Here is a 21,282-nt window from a genome sequence, read left to right as displayed (position 1 = left end):
AGCTATAAGTCAAATTGTTTATGTTTGTCTATAAAAAAGTTTTTATTATCATGTGGTACCATGTGTTACATTTATTTCTCCTCACGTACACTTCTATATGAGCCTACCACTACCGGAAATCAGGACTTTGCTGAGTGTTTTTACGCCCGGCAAAGAGCCATTTGCACTCGGTAAAGGCTTTATCGAGCGGAGCACTCGGCAAAGTCCGCTCGGCAAAATATTTTCCGACAAATGGACTTTGCTGAATGCTTTTTATCGAGGCACTTAGCAAAATATTAAAAACATTTTGCGAGTGTTTTCAGCGACACTAGGCAAAATTTTCGACCGTTACAGCGTCTGCCGGTAACGGTTACTTTACCCAGTGCCCGACACGACACTCGACAAAGTTTTTTCCTTTTCTTAAAAAAATGCTTTGTCCGTCACGGTTCAGACACCTTTTGCCGAGTGCCAAACTTTGTCGGGTGTCTCTGGCGCTCAGCAAAACAACCTTTGCCGAGTGCATTATTTTGCCGAGCGCAGCGCTCGGCAAAATATAGCTTTGTCGGTGCCTCCGATGAAAAACACTGGCAAAGTCTTAAACGCTCGGCAAAGTACTGGTTTCCAGTAGTGTACTAGTATCTATACATGTATGTCCAAGCTCTTCTACCTCTTATTTTCTCTCACGACTACATCAATATTAACTTGGCTATAAAGCAATTATTATATATACTTGCTTTTCAATAACTTTGGCCTTAACCTTTTCTATTTATTAACATGCATGGTAATAGAAGTTTGTGTATAAAATACTATTCACGACATATACAAAGACACTATATGCTTTCTTTCCGCGAAAAAAAAGACACTATGCTTTCATATGATCAACCTAAATTACTTTGATCCTTTACATGCATTTGCATGGTTGACCAGTTCAAAGTCAGTCCCCAGCAGCATCCGCGGCCATAGTTACGTACCAGGATAGCACTGGTATAGGAATTCGTATAATGCCCCGGCCTGCTCGTTTGCTCGAGGAGACCATCACGTACAGGGTTACTTGTATAAATAGAACACACTTCCTGCTTGTCCAGAGCACACACGAAGACACGAACATCCCTAGAGCAAATCCATCTCTTACACTGCTCTCAGGTAGCTAGAGCCCAGGTGCAAGAGAGCTAGCTAGCTGGTGTCGTCGACATCCATGGGCAGCGCTCCCGCCACCGTCGGCGATATGAGGCGTGCCCAGCGCGCGGATGGCCCGGCTGCCGTGCTAGGCATCGGCACGGCGAACCCGCCGACGTGCTTGGCCCAGGACGAGTACCCCGACTACTACTTCCGCGTCACAAAGAGCGAGCACCTCACCGACCTCAAGGGCAAGCTCACCAGGATCTGTAACAAGTCGGGCATCAAGAAGCGCTTCATCCACCTTGACAAGCAGCTCCTCGCCGCGAACCCGGACTTCACCGACCGCACGCTGCCGTCCCTGGACGCCCGCGTGGAGATCGCCTCCGCCGCCGTCCCGGAGCTGGCCGCGTCCGCCGCGGCCAAGGCCATCGCCGAGTGGGGCCGCCCAGCCACCGACATCACCCACCTCATCTTCAGCACGTACTCCGGCGCGCGCGCGCCGAGCGCCGACCGCCGCCTCGCGTCCCTGCTGGGCCTCAGCCCCACGGTGTCCCGCACCATACTCAACCTCCACGGCTGCTACGGCGGGGGCAGGTCGCTCCAGCTCGCCAAGGAGCTCGCGGAGAACAACCGCGGCGCGCGCGTCCTCGTGGCGTGCTCCGAGATCACGCTCATCGCCTTCTACGGGCCGGAAGGCGGCTGCCCCGACAACATCCTGGGACAGGCTCTGTTCGGCGACGGCGCCGGTGCCGTCATCGTCGGCGCCGACCCTGTCAGCCCCGTGGAGCGCCCGCTGTTCGAGATGGCCTTCGCCTCGCAGACCACCATACCGGAAACCGAGGATGCCATCTCCATGCAGATCAACAAGGGTGGCATGGAGTATCACATCTCCAACCAGGTTCCCCGGTTGCTGGGATGCAACGTGGAACGCTGCCTCGTCGACGCGTTTGGCGCGCTTGGCATCAACAATGCCGATTGGAACGACCTCTTCTGGGCGATCCATCCTGGCGGCCGTGCCATTCTGGACCATATCGAGGGAGTGCTCGGCCTAGACGATGGCAAATTGGCAGCCAGCCGCCACGTGCTCAGCGAGTTCGGTAACATGAGCGGCACAACGGTGATCTTCGTGCTCGACGAGCTGCGCCGCCGTCGGGTTCTGGCAGCCAAGCAGGAGGAAGGCAAAGCACCGGAGTGGGGAGTCATGATGGCATTCGGACCGGGAATCACAATAGAGACCATGGTGCTGCGTGCCCCTACCGCCACTCTGGAGGGAAATTAGAAATTCAAATTTAAATGCCCTACAACTCGGTGAGCAAGGATATTACAAGGATCCAACAATAAGTAAGACGGACCTAAAATAATGGACCGTAAGAAGGCGGTTGAGTGCTAAATTAGTAGTCTTACTATATCAGCTTGATATGTACCGTTTTTCTATTGAATTTGTTTAACAAAAATGTTCATGCGTTGGGTCTAGACCTTTATATGTGTGTGTTACAGTTTATTTTTCATCTGTTTAATTAAATAACAGTTGATAGTGTATTTTTTTATTTCATCATGAATAATAAATATAATGGAGTCTATATAATTTGGAATGGATGGAATACAAGGTTAGCCAGTGCCTCGCCAATGCCACTGCCAGGCGCCCAGGCCCAAGACAAGCAAAAACTCTTTGTGTCAGCAATATAGTACTACATGAATATGGCTAAGAACATAAAATAAATATGAACAGAGTTGTAATACGACTCTGATGTATCCGGTGCACAACACTACAATAGAGTGGACAATACTTACTCACAGTATGGCTCTAAATTGTATGGTCACAGGCCCGCTTGCACTATGCTAGGAGGTAGAGCACCGTGCCAAGAGAGGTGGCGCCGCTGAGGGGGCACTATGCGCCGGAGAAAAATGGGAGGGAGGGAGACAGCCCAGAGAGAGAGATGGTAAGAGGATAACGTAGCGAGCCCAAGACAGGGCGAGGAAGAGGATAAGGTAATTGAGAGGAAGAGCATTATAAAGAATTGAGCAAAACCATAATGGAACTATACAAATGAGTCTGACTTTTTGCATAAATGGAACTTCTTTTTGCCACATTTTGAATCTTGTTGTCAAAGATGAACCCATGTTGCTATTTCCAAATGCACAAAGCAACAATAAAAAAAGCTCCATGAAGAAAGGTTTCTAGTTTTCGCTTGTTACAGTATAACAAATGGAGAGATATACTTGTCCTGTATTGGAAGAACAGATGATGAAAAGTCTCTTCTAAGTCGTCATTGCATACGACACGTTGATATTGTGACTCTAGTGAAAGGTCTCATGAGCAATTAAGGGACGGGCTAAATTGATGTCTAAAACAATTTTTTCACGAATACGCATGAGTGTGCGTATCTTTGTATTAGAAGAAGAAAAGAGTTTTAACTACATGAAGCCGATGCCGGCAAAACCAAAAACATTGAATGTTACATGACGAACAGTGATCATTATAACTGGAAGAACGAGCAGGCCGCTAAGTCTCATGAGTTAAGCTACACAACCCATGTGCTACGGCCTCAATCCACCGATCTGTCTCCAGCTTGATCAGTTGCAGCGCGTCCACGAAAGGTGACGCCGCGTTCTGGAAGCACCAGGCGATCATCTCCTTCCAGAAGTCTAAAACAAATTTAAAAAATCACAACTCTTAATCACGTTGGAGCTTGATCGAGGTACGCTCCCGGTGACCAAGTTTCTCCTAGTCGTATTGGATTTTCCACACAAGACCTCTACCAACCAAAGCCTAGCGTGTGACTCGCATGGTCCCATCATTACTATCCGTCTCTTCCCATCACTTATGATGTTGTGTGCGCTATGAGGTTTATTTCTCCACACGAGTTATGGGGTCTCCTCATCCCCTACGCACTGACATCGCCTCGAAGGCCACCACTCCACCAAAATGTCACAAAGATCCCAAGCGCTCCACATCACCAAGATAGAAGGGCAACACAACCCAATCACTCAAAGCTCTCAAGGCTTAAACTCACAAGCATGCACTATATATAGTGTTTCTCCTAGCTTTGGATGTGATCTTGAATGGCTTGAGAGGGTGGATGAAGTCTAGAAATACTTGCTCTAACAATTGTATCAGCCTTCGAGCACAGTAACACACTCAAGCAGGTGAGGTAACCGCATATATATAGCCTCATCCCCTCAACTAATCTTGTAAAGAAATTGTGAGTAGTGGACAATCCACTGCCTTGAATGCATTCATCGCCAAATCATACGGTGCTACTAGCCATTGCAATTTTCCTACTGCTGCATTGTCTAGTGTTGTCTTTTATTCTTCCATCAGGCCGTCTAGTGCATATAATCTTCTCTAGCCACATCTTTGATGTGTACCGAACAATACGTCATTGTGCACTTCCTATCAACAGTTGGTCCAGTGCACGCCTTGCATAGCGGCCAAGTCCCTAGAGACATCGTCAGATGATCCAATGGTCTTCTACCTTCACACTAGAACGTTTGGTAAGTGTTTTGGCCCCATACTGCCATGTGGAGAACTCTCCTTGGCCGCATCTGTCTTTAATTCTCTGGTAGTATGTTCTTCCTTTGGCCAACTGTCTGTTCCATTAACATATAACATTTGTTGAGCCTGGCGGGATACCAGACTCTTAACTTCCTGGTGAATCTTCTACTGGTGTGACAAGAGAAAGTATCCACTGAGTGTATCTTATACTATTAAGGGACGAAAGTTATGCCATTATAAGCTATTTTACTAATCGTTCTTCTATTTAAAAGATTACTCTAAGAGAGGAGCTAGAGCTAGCCAAATGTACCCTTAGTCCTTTGCATGCATATGCATGGTTTATTAGTTCAAGCCAGTTCCAAGCTATGGTCCAAATAAAAATGATTCAGATGGTTTCTTTGGCGTGTTCCATTACAATGTCCTCCCTCAGATCCATGTCTTCTCATTGGATTGCACGAATGGTGCTAATTTGACCCGTGTACTTCCTTGACATTGCCTGAATATTGTCTTAGTAAGTACTGATATATACTATAGTATATCTAAACACTTACTCTCTCTATACCAAAATATATAGTATTTAAATTGTATTCTGAAATAGTTATCATCCTCACTTTTTAATGTATCTTTCTCTTCTCCTATTTTTTTCCCAATACATCACTATCTCTACTTTTTTTGGACCATCAAAAGAAAAAAAATAGGAATATTTTGCTCTTTTGTCTTCTAAATTAATTGGTCTTTGTGAGAGAGTCTAAAACATCAATTAGTAATAGAGAATGAAGGGATCAGAGTAGACGTCTAACTTTGCAGTACTCAGGGATAGAAAGTTATTTTTTTTTAATATTTGAGGGGGGCAATAGTGTTGAATTTTTATTTCTTTTTTGAATTTTAAAGATCTTAGTGGAAAATTCACGTTTACAGAGGGGCATGCCTCCCCCTGCCGCCTATTTCCGCCCCTGGTAGTACTATCATCGAAGAGTAGGCGTGCCCCTCCTGTGTACTCCCTTCGTCCTCCGTCCAAAAAAGAATACAAACTTATATTTGTACTAAATTTATAGTAAATAATATTAATATTTATAGCTTCGAATAATTTTATTATAAAAATATATTCTATGAGTCTATTACTAATCTAATAATACTTATTTTATATCATGAACTTTAAAATTTTTTATATAAATTTAGTCAGAGTTCAAGTTGTTTGATTCTAAAAAAACGATAATTACATTATTTTGTCACATGTCAAACTCCTGATGCGCAGTTGACCGGGCTAAGTCATTTCCCCACAGCAGTGGCGGCCAGTGCCATCCGTGGTATAAGATCGTCGCCATCAGTAGCCCGGCCGAACGCACATCGCACTCAATGGAACGCTAGCTACGAGGAAATCAACAGGCCCACAACTAGTACTGACTAGTAGTAGTATAAATAGAGAGCACCTCCAGCCTCTCTGAAGCACCAAGCCACAGACGCAAATTTTCGATCCCTAGCTAGCAGGAGCAGGAGCAGCGCACTAGCTACTGAAGCTAGCTGCTAGTAGCTAGAGCACACCGGCGAGCCAGCTGGTTAACGTAACTCCTCGGTGTCTTCCCTTCGACTACTTCCATTCCATGGGCAGCGCTCCCGCCACCATCGGCGATATGAGGCGTGCCCAGCGCGCGGATGGCCCGGCTGCCGTGCTAGGCATCGGCACGGCGAACCCGCCGACGTGCTTGGCCCAGGACGAGTACCCCGACTACTACTTCCGCGTCACAAAGAGCGAGCACCTCACCGACCTCAAGGGCAAGCTCACCAGGATCTGTAACAAGTCCGGCATCAAGCAGCGCTTCATCCACCTGGACGAGCAGCTCCTCGCCGCGAACCCGGACTTCACCGACCGCACGCTGCCCTCCCTGGACGCCCGCGTGGAGATCGCCTCCGCCGCCGTCCCGGAGCTGGCCGCGTCCGCCGCGGCCAAGGCCATCGCTGACTGGGGCCGCCCAGCCACCGACATCACCCACCTCATCTTCAGCACCTACTCCGGCGCGCGCGCGCCGAGCGCCGACCGCCGCCTCGCGTCCCTGCTGGGCCTCAGCCCCACGGTGTCCCGCACCATACTCAACCTCCACGGCTGCTACGGCGGGGGCAGGTCGCTCCAGCTCGCCAAGGAGCTCGCGGAGAACAACCGCGGCGCGCGCGTCCTCGTGGCGTGCTCCGAGATCACGCTCATCGCCTTCTACGGGCCGGAAGGCGGCTGCCCCGACAACATCCTGGGACAGGCTCTGTTCGGCGACGGCGCCGGTGCCGTCATCGTCGGCGCCGACCCTGTCAGCCCCGTGGAGCGCCCGCTGTTCGAGATGGCCTTCGCCTCGCAGACCACCATACCGGAAACCGAGGATGCCATCTCCATGCAGATCAACAAGGGTGGCATGGAGTATCACATCTCCAACCAGGTTCCCCGGTTGCTGGGATGCAACGTGGAACGCTGCCTCGTCGACGCGTTTGGCGCGCTTGGCATCAACAATAACGATTGGAACGACCTCTTCTGGGCGATCCATCCTGGTGGTCGTGCTATTCTGGACCACATCGAGGGAGTGCTCGGCCTAGACGATGGCAAATTGGCCGCCAGTCGCCACGTGCTCAGTGAGTTCGGTAACATGAGCGGCACAACGGTGATCTTCGTGCTCGACGAGCTGCGCCGCCGTCGGGGTCTGGCAGTCAAGCAGGAGGAAGGCAAAGCACCGGAGTGGGGAGTCATGATGGCGTTCGGACCGGGAATCACAATAGAGACCATGGTGCTGCGTGCCCCTGCCGCCAATCTGGAGGGAAATTAGAAATTCAAATTTAAATGCCCTACAACCCGGTGAGCAACGATATTACAAGTCATTGGATCCAGCAATAAGTAAGACGGACCTAAAATAATGGACCGTAAGAAGGCGGCGGAGTGCTAAATTAGTAGTCCCTTAACTATCAGCTTAATATGTATTGTTTTTTGATTGATTGTTTAACAATAAAATAGGTCATGTTGGGTCTAGACCTTTATATGTGTGTTGATTTTTTTCATTTGATTAAATAACAGTTTATAGTGTAATGTTCTTTATTTCATCATGAATAATAAACATAGTGGAGTCCATATAATTTGGAATGAATGGAGTACAAGTCTAGCCACTGCCGCCAATACCACTGCCAAGGGCCAAGGCCCAAGAGAAGCAAAAACTCTTGGCGTCACAGCAATATAGCATGTATGACAGGAATATGGCTAAGAACAGAAAATAGATATGATCGGAGCTGTCATACAACCCTGATGTTTCCAGTACACAACACTACAATGGAGTGGACACTGCTACATTCATAGTATAGACAGCATGTACATAAACATATAAGGTGTATGGCCTTATGGTTCTAGCACAAATTCCGTCGACCAAGTCAGAGTGATTTGTACTTTTCGATGAGATTTGATGCGTGCAAGCGAGAAGTCGGAGTGATGGTGCACCCCAGGTTTCGAAGGTACGATATCTGGAGGACAAACAGGGACGAATTCTGTTTAGTATTCTGATAAGAGAGCAACATGGGCTTCAAAAACAACAGGCAGAATCATAAAGAGCACAGATGCACAGCATGCAATTCCGACAAACTAACACGCTGATGCAACAAGATGAACAAGGAGTTCTGAGATAGCTGACCTGCTTGGCTGTGGGTTCTGACGAACCCATAGAGTTCTCAATCCTCTGCTTTTGGAAATGTTCCTGAAATAAAACCATAAAAAGGTCACAAAAGGGTCTACCGAAGGACAGATAAATAGCTCCATTTTCTATAGTGCAAGATATTTGTAATGGCCCAAGATCTCACCTGCCTTTCTCTCATCAACTGGCTCCGCTTCTCTATTGGAATCTGTTCCCACTTGATAACCTGAAGTTCACATTATTGAATTATTATTTTATTTAGTAAGGAAAAACTAACAACATTGTCAGTTCTGATACCGAGAAATATAACAACAATAATTAAACTCACATATTGTGCGTAGCCCAATGCTTCATCACCGCTTAGGAACAACTTCAGTTTTCGCAAGACATCCTGGATAAGAAACTTGCCATCAGTTTTTTTCCAGGTTAAGCTCTCGAATACAAGAGAACTTTTGTCATTGTTCCTTTGCCCTTTCAAAGTACAGATGATGACAAATAACATTGCCAGCAAGATAACAACAACCGTGAAGAACAGATATAAGCTGATAGGAGAATCAATAAGTCTGGTGATGCTTTGATATGGGAAAGAGGAAAAGGGGTTACCTTGCGCTTGTATCCTTTACCACGTAGGCGTTCATCAATCACAAAACTGATCTGAAAATTCAAGCATACATCTAACATGAAATAGGCATAGAAGGGCACTGGCAATCCCAAAGCTTTAGTGGTAAATGTCACAAATGCGTGGTCACTGCGATAGTGGAAGGCATCAAAGTATCTTAGCCTGGTGGTATCCAGATTCCAGAGTGTTCAGTGTTCATGTACTGTGAAGAATTCAGTACCTTTTCAAGTAATCTCTTTGGATTTTGAAATGCCTGCTTCTTTCCCCAATTATGAAATATATGTGAGACTACCGATCTATCATCAATGTCAAACCTATAAAATGAATAAGGAATCAAGTTAAGCGACGGGGGAAAATGTAAAGCAAATAACATAGCAAAGCAAAGCTTTGCATGAACATGATGAATCTGTTCTTCAGAAACTGAAATGGTTATGCAAAGGAGAAATAATGTTTTTTCACCACTAGAAAACTCCAAATATCCACAAGAAGCAAAGTTAAAAATGAAACATCAGATCATACAAAGATGATTTACTTTCTCAAGAAATCATTAGCAAGGCATCCTTGAGCCAGTTCTGGATAAGGTGAAACTTCGTTCTGTCCCATAATTGGCTTTCCGATTGATATATTCCCTTCAGAGTCATCAAAAGGAATATCACCTGAAGGCTGTTCAGGCATTTTTCTCAGAGTCTCTTCGCCCTACAAGTTAACAAAAAACAAAACAATTGTGAAGAAGAATTATGTACATACAAGATATTACATAAGAGTATGCCTGCTGATGAAAGAAATAAGCCAAATTGGTTCATATTGGGATATCTTAATGGTAGGGAATAGAGGCAATTTGAACTCAGAAAAGTCTAGGGACGCAAAGGCCAAGCCACACCATTGACTCATCCTAGTTGTTTTGGCTATGTATTATATCTAATATATCATATGTCCAAATGAGCTATCAATTAGGTGGAAGTTGAGGGGAGTGGGTTTTAGGTTAACCCACTTGTATTCTTACCTTACCATCAGAAAAATAGTTTTCAGTTCATAAAGTAGTTCAAGACTGAGGTTTCTTCTTCCAAACAATACTGTGGGGACGTTCTTTCTCCCACAGGCTGAGTTTTTAGGTAAGGATTAGATTTAGTAAAACTAAATCTAATGGTATTGCTCACCTGCACCTCAAGAAGGTGAACTGGAATTTCTCTGAGGAAACGTGAAGGTTGCAGAAGCTGTATAAGCAAATAGGTCAGTTAAAAAAATGATATTGCTTAAAGATAAGCATGATACAGTAAATAGCCTGCCTGACGGTTAGAGTCAACTGTAACATGCAAGATGTACAGCTTTTTCCGAGCTCGTGTCATTGCAACATAGAGTAACCTCCTCTCCTCCTGTAATGAGCAAGTCCTAGAATATATATTGAGAACATAGATAAGTAAAAATATAACTTTGAGACAAACCTCCAGTGTACTTCCAGCTTCTTTCACAGTACAATTGTACTCATGCAACAAAGGAATTTCTGAATCATTTGCCTGTGTGAAGAAGCAATGATTGACATAAAGAAAAAAGTATGTTTTCATAAATTAATATATACAATATATCAATATGCGTGAAACACATACTCCCTCCATCCCAAATTATAAGTCATTCCAAAAATCTTGGAGACTGAAAGCATTAAGTTTGACCAAATTTATATGATAAAATAATAATATTTATGATGACAACTAAGCATTATTAGATTCTTCATCAATTATATTTTCATAGTATACCTATTTGATGTCAAAAATCTTTATAATTTTCTCTAGAATTTTGGTCAAAGTTGAGATTCTTTGACTCTCTAATATTCTTGGAATGAACCATAATTTGAAATGGAGGGAGTATTTATTAATACAAATTTCAAGTTTCAAAGAAGACAAGCCTCCAAGAAAGCCACTCTACCTAATTTGTCCTATTCCTATACAGTCCACGTTCATTATTCTTCATAGGCACTGTGCTGGGTCTATAGGTTGTTGTTTTTACTTTTTTTTTTCTTCTTTCTTTAATCCAGTCTCTCGATAGGACTTTCCATAACCTGAAAAGTTGGTTCTTCCCCTACAACCCCTACTCCTCCAAGGCAGTACTCTTCATTGGCAAATCCAAGTGTCTTGATCCGAGGTTCGAGCTAAGACCCACCTTACACACTCATCAACGGCTTTTTTCTAAGTGGCAGGGAGTTCCCAACTCTTCGATATGCGCTAGCAAAGGTAATCCCTTTACTTAATCTGATATGGAATCTCTTGTTACTAGAAAGGAACTCAACTGGGTTGTCCAGAAAGAATGGATTGCTACCCTTGCAGAGCTACTGGTACTGGTAGCGCACTGATTGAACCAACCCCTGCATTATTTGGACACGCCATTCACCTTCAATATTTTTATTTGTCAAAATTGGAAAACAATATATTAACTTTCTATCAGTTTGTTGGTAGTAATATTCACCCTGTACATGTGGTTACTTTTATGCACAATTTGGAAAAAGAAATACTCTACCAAGCCCACCTTGACTCTTACTACCTCTGTCAAGAAAGAATGCAATTCTAGGTGCATTCTTGGTTAAAGTGCCCAAAGTTTGACCAAATATATAGTTAAAATATTATGACGCCAAATAAGTATATTATGAAAATACATCTCATGACAAATTTAATGATACTTATTTGATATCATAACTATTTATACTTTTTTTATATATAGTTAGTCAAACTTGAGATACTTTAACTTGCTACTGTGCTAGAATTGCATTCTTTTCTGGACAGAAGGAGTAGAACCTAATCACTACTAGACCACGTAAGTGGTCGCTTCACCTGCTTAATCAGCAATTAGGTGCCAGACGCCACCACACTGCCTGCCTAACACTACATAAATAGGAGAGTATTTGTATATGCAAGCTCGTCCTGAAGAGTGAAGAAATACCTGCACAATAAACACGACATCCCACTCCAAACCTTTTGACTACAAATTGAAAAGGAATTATCAGCATGTTTCCTAATGTCAAAGGATTACTAAATGGCATAGACAACAATATTAATTGAATTCAAGAGAACAGACCTGATGAATAGTTGTTAATGTGATAGAATTCTTATTTTCCTCCTTTCGGGATCGAAAATTTTCGGTTTCCCTCAAAGATATATAATCAATGAAAGCTTGAAGTGTAGAAGCACAGCCTTTCTCGTCAGTCTTGCTTCTCTCCACTGAACTAGAAAAATGTGTTGACAAGAAGTCAGACACATCATCCATTAAAAACTGAAGGACCTGCACTAATCCAACGAAAATTGATATAACCTCTTGTATATGCTACATCCAGAATTATTTGAAACAATTTTCCTCTGAGCACAACATCCAAACTAAGTTTTTGTGGAGGATAAATGTATAAAATAAGTGCATCAATGGGGTTTGAACTTACCGATCTGATATCACTATCTTCATTTAATAATTTGCCATTATCAATGTCAACAACTGCACGCTTCTCAAGGAGATATTTCTGTAAACGAAACACTTTAACAAGGGTTGAATAAAAAATAAGTGCAAATATTTAACAAAGATTAGAAGCGGTTAGCTAAAAGTTCCTCAAGGTTTGGTATGACAAGAAGACAACCAACAATTAGCATCTCCAGATACTCTGGCTGCACAATACTGCAAAACAATGTTTCTGGGAAAATTTTAAAATCTCCAACACTGAGCCACGGCATAGGAGGAACTGAACATCTTTGTTGTAAAGGAGTGGGTACTTGACCCATGGCCTTAATTACCATGAGTCCATGACTAGTGTAAGCAAGTATTGAAGGGAAGATTAGTAGATTGATTATGGGCTGTTGAGTACAAAGAGCATATATCGGCATGGATGACCTAGGAGTGGTTAATAGAAGTATGACCACTGTTGGGTATCCTTTACCTATCAATGCAATTGATCAATCTACAGGAGGCAGGCCAGGTGCAGCACAACATCCTTCAGTCCAAAGGGCCAGCTGAGCAAAGTATACATAGGTCTATTGCATATTTGCATATCTATATATTTTTGCAGCATAAATGATTTACACTAGGCACCTAGCATAATCTGATCATAAAACTAGATTCAAACTATCATGGGTCAACAATAATGTCAGTGACTGAAGCCAACAGTATCAAGACCGGGATGAGAACTTGGGACATTTTTAGAAAGCTAAATGTGCAATTTGAAAGTGCCGAGACCTAGATGAGAACTCGAGACAAGTTTGAGGACCACCAGCGAAATTTACTCTATAAGTCATAACAAGTTAACAACATGGAGTAATGACATAACTGCACATACAAATTACTGTTAAAACAAAGAAACAACTTTGGTTTAAGTCATTTGTTTCTATCCGAGCAATTCACTAAAGGTGAAGTTCTTTGAAAACAGTTGCAACAAGTTAAGACTAAGTGTACCTGAGGTAGCATGTCTCCCGCAGAGGAAATGATGACTGAAACTGATTGTTCCTGGGATAGACAGCAGCAAATAAAAAATAATAGCTCTTCAAGAACTAAGCACAAGATAGTATAAACTTTTAAAATAATACTATAACCATGTTTTGAGGAAATAAAGTAATAGTAGAATCTCTGCTGAATTCCTCAAAATTTGTAGGTAAATTACCTATGTATACTTTCCATAGATGTTTGTTTTCTTTATGAATCATTTTTTTTACTTAACATGCACTGATGTAGTAACGCTGAAGATACACAATACATGGCTGTATATTGCAAAATACACAGTACAAAATTGCCAGTTAAACAAATGTTCCATACCCTTTCAACAAGTTTTGATAGGCTATCCAAAGTCGATAAAACCTTACGTCCTTGAGTAATCTGGGACCTAGTGTCAACAAATGAGAAAATAATAATAAAGTCATACTATGCTTGACACTTAAGCGTGGAAATAACATAAAAAACAATAACTCAAAGAAAAAAGGTGTCAAGACTAAGATTAAAATGGGATTTGTTTAATGGTTCTTAAGTTGGAGGTGGTTGTATAGCTCAAGGCACACAGAACATGCATATAATACATGATAATGATCTCCACATAACAATGAGAATATGCAAACATGATTCAGATTTTCATTAACAGGTTTAATTTCAAAGAAAGCTTAACTTCAAGGGGAAAACAAATGTAATAGCTTCTTCCCCAAACTGTATGCAAGATGTGAAAGTTTGGTCCTTCTATGCATCTCAGGCTTGCTGTCAAGCAGCCAACGGTCACTTGTCACTCAAGAAGCAGAGAGAAAAATAAAAAGTGTCGATAACAATCATCAGATATAAAACATGCTTCTCAACGAATTTTATGATGTTTGATAACAGTAAGTGAACAATGAAAAGAGAACAACCTTTTGAAGGTACCAGAGACCTTAGCGCTGAAGATGTCAGTAGCAGCAGATATAAAACTACACTCTCTAGCCAGTGAAATCTTTTCAACATGATCTATAATCTGATGGTTAGAAAGCACAGAGATAATCAAAATTACATAAATTTAGCATAAATATGGTATAAAAACTTAATCAGGTAAAGTTGAACCTTCTTCTTTTCTTCTTTGTCACAAGGTAAAAGAGCCTTGAAGGCTTGACACCACGGGCCATCATCACAACCAGGTAATGTGGTCCGAAGTATTGCCATGATAGCTTTGATCACCTAGAATGATTACAAGGTAAAGCACTTACATTGTGACAAAATGATAGCATGCAGAGGGCTCTTACAATTATTGTTGCTTCCCTATCCCAAACATAGGATTTGCTAAAGATAAAAAGTGTCAATCTCAGGTGATTGAATTCTGGAACAAAAGGCCATAAATCAACCCCATCAATACAAGTGTATAGATATAATAAATAGGTATTTATCATCACGAACTAGAATAACATATGAACATGTAAAACATTCCAGTGGGTTCTTTTCCACTCCTTCCAAGATAAAGAACAGTTCCTAATTTGGAAAGCATAAGAAATTTCCAAGCTTCAAATGTTACTGGCAGTCTGGCACAAAGGACTATAAAATTGATAGCTAGGAAAGGACAGAAAATCATGAGAAATTTTTACTCTGCAACGAATGTTGGAAGAAAACTAAATTCAACTACCTTTTTCCTGTAGAATGCCACACCATGAACATTAAAGGGAATTTTCCTGTTGCGGAAGGAGACTTGGAAAGCTTTGCCAGTTACCTGTGCAGGAGAAAGTTAGGTCGCAAGCATAAAGCATAAAGAAATATCGTTCAAAATTAAAATAAATAGACTACATAAAATTTTCAACCTGTCTTCGATATAGGACAGCAATGTTGCCAAAGTTGCACCCCTCAGCGGTAGTAGACGTAGTTTCAATGATTTTGTCAATAACAAAGGCACATTGTGAATCTTCACTGTGGCACTCCTTGACAGTGATCTATGCAAAGTTAAGGATTAGATATGTAACTGAAAGGATATGAGAACAAATGGCAACGATCCATCAGTGCAATCTACAAGAATACCTTACAACCAGAAGGGTTGTCGGTCTCTACAAGCTTACGATGATGCCGCTTACTGTTGTTCTGAATTAGAGCTGTTGCTGCTTCAACAATTGCACGTGTGGAGCGGTAATTCTTGCTCAACCTGATCTGCAGTCATTGGCGCAACAAGCTACTTAACAGAACAACACAGGACACAAACAATTTGAAAGTTTCATGCAGACAACAGCACAACGCAATTACCTCTTTGTAATCTGGAAAATCTCTACGAAATGAATCGAAGCCAGATACATCGGCACCATTGAAACTGAAGATGGACTAACGTAGCATAAGAGAAGACAAAGCTTAGGGAAAACAAATAAGAAACCAAAGGTTTTAGGATGATATATGTATATCAAATTTGTGTACCTGATCTTCATCACCGACAATAGTTATATGATTGTGGGAAGCTAGAATCTTCAGAAGACAATACTGCATAGCACTGGTATCCTGAAACTCATCAACTACAATTGCCCGCCACATATCCTGACACTCTTTGTATACTGTACAGGCAAGGAACACACCCTTTTAATCAGCAAGTAATCAAAGTCTAACGATGTACTGAGATTAGAACTGAAACTACCTTCAGGAAAGTTCGTGAGAAGGGTTATGGATGAGTTAATAAAATCATGATAATCAAGAGCATTACAAGATCTTAATATTTCATTGTAATGCCGAAGAACAGAAGCCTAGACAAAAAAAGAATGTAGGCTGTTAGTTTGGTTGTTAAAATGTAGCACATAGAAATGAATGACACAAAGTATGGCAGCTTACTCCTGTCAAATCACCCTTCATTTCATAGTCCTCTGGAGTTCTTCCTGAAGCTTTTGCCTTTAAAGAAAGACAGAAAGGTTTGATCAAAACAAAATGCAACTACCATAAAACCAACATGGAAACAAATCAGCCCATGTTGTGGATACAAAACATTTCTTTTACTGAAAAGCTCTAGAGACACTGCTTCCACACAGACACAGCCCACATTAATAGGTTTGATCCACAAGGTTTAGTGTGATAGGCATTCTAATAGTAAGCTCAACAGCATAAACCAATATGATGGACAACGAAATAGTACAAACTATGAAACTCCTAGCCATGACTAAAATTCTATCACTGGAAGTGAACATTTTTGTTTAGAACATAGCTAAATATGACCCACATAGGATGTCATCCTAGCTACAACTTTCGAGCTAGGGTCAACTAGTATTAATGCAACTTGTGACATAAAAGAAGAGCTTTCAGATCTGCTGCCATGATGTTTGTGCATAATTTTAGACATAGTTCAGAGATATCTTCCAGTTTAAGTTTGTCTAGCAATTCTATTGCAAATAATTTTGCAACTTCACCTTATTTCTTAATTAGAACTCAATCACTTATGTACTTTATATTGGGATCTTGGATTAATTATTTTTTTCTGAGAAACTTGGAATACTCCATGCTACATTTGGCTTTATATGCCTCCAGATTCCAGAATACCATGACAATATCTTGGATGCACGGTAAAGCTGTTCCTTTAATATTTTGTGGTATGCATTTGTGGCAGCAAGGTCGGACCAGTGGGAACTGGCAGATACAGTCTATAAAAAAAATACAGACCATTTCAGGCAGATACAACCTTGCTGTGCAAATTCAGAAAAATAACAGTAGCGAAATGTGAGTGTGACTGCCTGGAATCCTTGTAAAACTCCCATCGATCAGCGCAAAGAGGTCAAAACAATATTTCTTCATCAAAAGTAGAAGGCACCTGTGTAATAAATTTCTGCCACTTTTTAGCTTTGTCTTTGAAAGAATTTTTTATGTCCGCATCATACTGTTTAGTTGTATCTCCAACACCATTATTTTTGTCATTTTCCAATAGACGCTCTGCCTCAATAACCGCCCTTCGTTGTTGTCCATGTCCATAGATTATGAATTCAGATGTGCGGCCTAGCCTTCAAATGATTATAAAGAGGAAATAAAAAATTATTAAATAAATGTCTACATGTCCAAGCCTTCAAGTATCTGCAACAGTGAGTACGCTTGATAAACTGTTAGAAACAGCAAGGTATTACAAGCATAAAGATGAAACAAGACGGTAACATTAGATAGTGTGATATACTGACTTATGATTGTATATATTTCGGCTTTGCCAGATATTGAATTGCAGTTATATATTATAAGTAATTTGATAAAGCTTAAAAGTGATCATGATCATTTATGCATCTAGAACTATTAATTCCTTGTTGTCACAGCTGAAAATAATCTAAGTAAATATTGATAACATGAATTTACATTGAACATGACTTTTTGCACAGGCTCTTCATCCTATAACTTTCATATTTTCTTCATAGCTTAAAAGTGTTGTACATCAGTGATTTTGTTAATATGCGGCAACTCAGTTGTGGAGCATAAGCATAGAGAAATCCACTGCACCTAAGTATAATCGACCAACAGGAAAAAAACATACTTTTCAGCATGTGTTCTGCAAAGCTGCAAGCAGAATGAGTGAAATGTGCTTATTGCGATCTCCTTGGCAACTGCCTTTCCCACCACTGTCCCTATCCGTTCTCTCATTTCTGAGGCAGCAGCCGTGGTGAATGTCATAGCAAGAATGTTTGATGGTGGAATTCCCTAGTCATTAAGAGATGTGTAACTATGTGAGCTTCAAATGTTATTAGATACCACTTATATAGTGATTATACCAAACATAAAACCATACCTCTTTGAGAAGTGTGAGCACCCTACCAACCATTGTGGAAGTCTTGGGATCATGCCAATTACAGGGGGGAGTCAGTATATTCAAAAGCATGGTAGTCACAAAGACAATAGAACAATAAATCTCAGATTAAACTTAAATGGCACGTTTTGTAAAACCTAAAACATAATGCCTGTGAAATCACCCACAGATATACAAGAGATGCAACCATTTGGGGCACATCAAAGGAAATTTTCATTTTCATATCATCAATAAAACTAATATTAAAAGTTCTTAAACAAAAAGAGAGAGACAGAGACAGACAACAAAACATGGTGTTCAGTTCTTCTGCAGCCTTCTTATTGTTTGGAACAATAAAGCCCTGGCAATGTACTTTACTTTTTAGTATGATTGGTCACGGCGAATCGCATCATTTGGGTTCCATAAGACCATAACATTTGGAGTCAGTATTTATTTGTAGCAGCCACAAGAACAAAAGTTATGGATTTTTTAGATGTTCACATACTATTATTCTTGATACGTTAAAATGATTTCCACAAATATTTCAATCCAAGGTTATACCTTTCCACTTCCTGGACCAGCAACAATCATTAGTGGAACAGCCACATCATTACATGCAGCCTCCTTCTGCCTATCATTCAAGGAGTGCAAATATTCATAGTACTTCTTTGGAGCACACACTTCATCTTCCTCCTTTTCTAGTTCCATATCTTGCTGCTCCTCCTGGACCTTAGCAGCAGAGATATCAGCATGCCCCTCATGGATGGAGGCACCAACCTCCCCAAAGAGTGCATCGACAAGCTAAACATGTCCCAAGAGAAAAGGAATCAAATGGACTCAGTTAGAAACTTCATTCCAGACCAAAACACGAAGTGCAAATTTCCATTTTGTACTGATCCCTATTTCTAGACAGAGGAAACAAGAACTGCCCGACATCCTACAACAACTCAGCATTCCATTGTCTGAAGAAAAAAAATCTATACCTCTCCATCCCCCTTTGCAATGGAAATTACTGGGGAAACTGAAGGATCACCGCACAATGCTATCAATCCATCTTTCTCCTCCATCCCCTTGAGCCCCTCCTGATACTTGGCATGAGCTTTGGTGCTGTGGTCCTCACTAACGGCATTGATCTTCCAGAATGCATCTTCAAACTAAATTCATCTCAAAAGAAATTCAACAGAGGTTAAACACAATAAATTTCAGGAAACAATGAAACCCAAATTGTCCATGTCCATTTCATATCTTTGCCACACGCAATAAAAATGAATTTGCTATGTTTAACAGACATTTCCTAACACCTTTTTCAGTTCATGAAAAAAAATAGAGAAGTTACTCTGAAGCACTCTCCTAACTTTAGGATTCTCCCCCAGTCTATAACAATCTCATGCACCATACTCCATACAAGAACTCCCCAATTTCCTCCTCTGATTCATGGAATCAAAAACAAGCACCATGAACACAAAATATTCACATACCTCCACACCCTCCGCTGTGATGGAAATAGCAGGGGGGAGCGAAGCATCACCGCAGGACAGCACCAAGCTCTCCTCCTCCTCTTCTTCTTCCTTCGTCCCCTCCTGGCTCTTGGCAGCAGACTGGGCATCACACTCCTCACAGATGGCGCTCACCTCCTCCCAGAAAGCATCGTCAAGCTAATTTCCGTCCAAATGAGAGAGCAACAACGTGAGTTCCTTTTTCAGAAATTGACACTAACAGGCGTCCCCACTTCAAAGCAAACCCCAGTTAAACAAAGAATAACGTCCCCCATGCCTTGGCTCTACAAGAATCTGAATATCCAGCATCTGTAAATGAATAAGCCCGCAGGATTCCTAACCCCATTTCCAGGCACTTCAATGCAACGAGAACCGTACCGTTGCTATCTCTGTTCCCGCAGCGTCAATCGTACCCGCTGCCGCCGCGACCGGCGCTTCGCCCGTCCCCTTATGCTCCTCTGCTGCCTTCTTCTCCTTCTCCTTCTTGGCCGTGGACCGCGCGTGCTCCTCACAGATGGCGTCCACCTCCCGCAAGAATGCCTCGTTCATGTCATCTTCGTCGTCGTGAAGAAGGCCGCAGGGCCTGGAAGGCTTCGCGAGGGGAGTTGTATACCCGTACCCACCCCGCTGCTCCAGCGCGTTGCTAGTGATGTCGACGAGCGGCCGGCGCGGCGGTGGGCATGGGGATGGTGATTGCAGCGGGCGCTTGCAGGGGAGGAGATGGGAGGGGTTGGAGGCGCCGCTCGGGTAGAGCGGGAGAGGTGAGCCATTCTCCTTCCAGCGCGACATGGCCGCCCGCCGCCGCCCGCCGTCGGCGAGGGTTTGGTTGCAGTGGCGGATGCGCGGGCACGCGGCGTTTTCGCCCTTTTGAAAGTGGCTTCACATGGACTGGGTTGGAAAGTCCGGAGAGTTTTGTGCGTTCATATAAAAAAATTTGCTCCAGCGTATATTTATCAAATTTTGTATTGAGTCCTAAAACAATTGGTGGCCAAATTATTTAAAATATTATGTAATTAATTATCATTGTTCGTGCCACTTGGGTACAGATGATGCCTCACTCCTTGGAAAAAATGAATTGAGATTTTACCGTTCTTAAACTTGGGCAACTATGAAATTTATGCAGTTAGGTTTCTATCAATTCCTACACAACCTAATGCACATTCATACATCACATAATAGTTGCCTTGGTTAGGATCAGGGATTAGTAATAATTTGGAGTGCAAAGGGGTAACCTTTAGGTGCACCTCCCAACCTCTTTAGTTCAAATATTTGTACTACTTCTTAATTTTTTTGGAGAAGTAGTATAATATTTAAACTAAAGAGGTTTAGAGGTGCACTTAATCATCACTCACTTGCACCCCTAGTAACAATGGTGGTTTTCCTTTAGATGCTGTGTCACTACTTCTCTTTGTTGTACTATTGATCTTCCTTAGTATCACGTTCACCGATGCTCGTATCCTTGAAAGCTTCAACTTCTAGAGTTGTCATAAGTCAAACTTTTAAAACTTTAACCGAATTTCTAAAAAACGCTAAGATTTATAGTACCAAATTAATATCATTACATTTATCATATAATATATTTTCATAATATATGCTATTTTCTATAAACTGGTTAAACTTTAAAAAGTTTAACTGACACGGATTTTAGGAGTTGAAGCTTTCAGAGATAGAGGAGTATGTTTATCAAATATGATAGGTATATAAGAGAGAAATGCATAAAATATGGCAATGCATAT

The 21,282-nt window shown here is 41.9% G+C and overlaps 3 protein-coding genes across 7 annotated transcripts; 2 read left to right on the top strand and 1 right to left on the bottom strand.

The window, feature by feature from the left end:
- LOC8080715 (bisdemethoxycurcumin synthase) lies at positions 1,175–2,377 on the top strand. Its single transcript, XM_002462852.1, has one exon. It carries the CDS (start codon positions 1,175–1,177, stop codon positions 2,375–2,377), a length of 1,203 nt encoding a protein of 400 aa, XP_002462897.1.
- On the top strand, positions 6,196–7,398 carry LOC8077473 (bisdemethoxycurcumin synthase). The gene has a single exon (XM_002462851.1). It carries the CDS (start codon positions 6,196–6,198, stop codon positions 7,396–7,398), a length of 1,203 nt encoding a protein of 400 aa, XP_002462896.1.
- On the bottom strand, positions 7,771–20,470 carry LOC8077472 (ATP-dependent DNA helicase SRS2-like protein At4g25120). 5 transcript variants are annotated; one of them, XR_002449667.1, is made up of 31 exons: positions 19,925–20,470; positions 19,529–19,705; positions 19,034–19,204; positions 18,612–18,851; positions 18,054–18,095; positions 17,802–17,965; positions 17,100–17,286; positions 16,133–16,189; positions 15,942–16,047; positions 15,728–15,861; positions 15,563–15,637; positions 15,344–15,469; positions 15,130–15,258; positions 14,958–15,041; positions 14,405–14,518; positions 14,218–14,318; positions 13,643–13,709; positions 13,286–13,336; positions 12,285–12,362; positions 11,930–12,133; positions 11,795–11,833; positions 10,309–10,380; positions 10,153–10,239; positions 10,024–10,080; positions 9,399–9,562; positions 9,087–9,180; positions 8,851–8,995; positions 8,576–8,638; positions 8,414–8,473; positions 8,248–8,310; positions 7,771–8,080 (listed from the first exon to the last, which is right to left on the bottom strand). XR_002449667.1 is itself a non-coding variant. In XM_002460689.2 (31 exons), the coding sequence occupies exons 1-31, from the start codon at positions 20,333–20,335 to the stop codon at positions 7,991–7,993; spliced, it is 3,558 nt and encodes a 1,185-aa protein (XP_002460734.1). In that variant the 5' UTR covers positions 20,336–20,470; the 3' UTR covers positions 7,771–7,990. The 5 variants fall into 5 exon arrangements, 2 of the variants coding, with proteins under 2 accessions (XP_002460734.1, XP_021307962.1); XM_002460689.2 differs by having other exon boundaries at positions 8,851–8,901; XM_021452287.1 differs by having other exon boundaries at positions 8,418–8,473; positions 8,851–8,901.

This window comes from Sorghum bicolor, chromosome 2 (genome assembly GCF_000003195.3).
Source record: "Sorghum bicolor cultivar BTx623 chromosome 2, Sorghum_bicolor_NCBIv3, whole genome shotgun sequence".
In the NCBI taxonomy this organism is placed as follows: Eukaryota; Viridiplantae; Streptophyta; class Magnoliopsida; order Poales; family Poaceae; genus Sorghum; species Sorghum bicolor.
Note: the sequence above shows the minus strand (reverse complement) of the source record. Positions and strands in the feature narration are given on the sequence as shown.

Coding starts and splice junctions, on each gene's coding strand:
- LOC8080715 (XM_002462852.1), top strand. CDS start 1,175: ATGGGCAGCGCTCCCGCCACCGTCGGCGATATGAGGCGTGCCCAGCGC.
- LOC8077472 (XM_021452287.1), bottom strand. CDS start 20,335: ATGTCGCGCTGGAAGGAGAATGGCTCACCTCTCCCGCTCTACCCGAGC. Junction 15,862..15,941: donor TCTCACGAACTTTCCTGAAG/GTAGTTTCAGTT, acceptor TTGCCTGTACAG/TATACAAAGAGTGTCAGGAT. Junction 15,638..15,727: donor TTGTCGGTGATGAAGATCAG/GTACACAAATTT, acceptor ATGCTACGTTAG/TCCATCTTCAGTTTCAATGG.
- LOC8077473 (XM_002462851.1), top strand. CDS start 6,196: ATGGGCAGCGCTCCCGCCACCATCGGCGATATGAGGCGTGCCCAGCGC.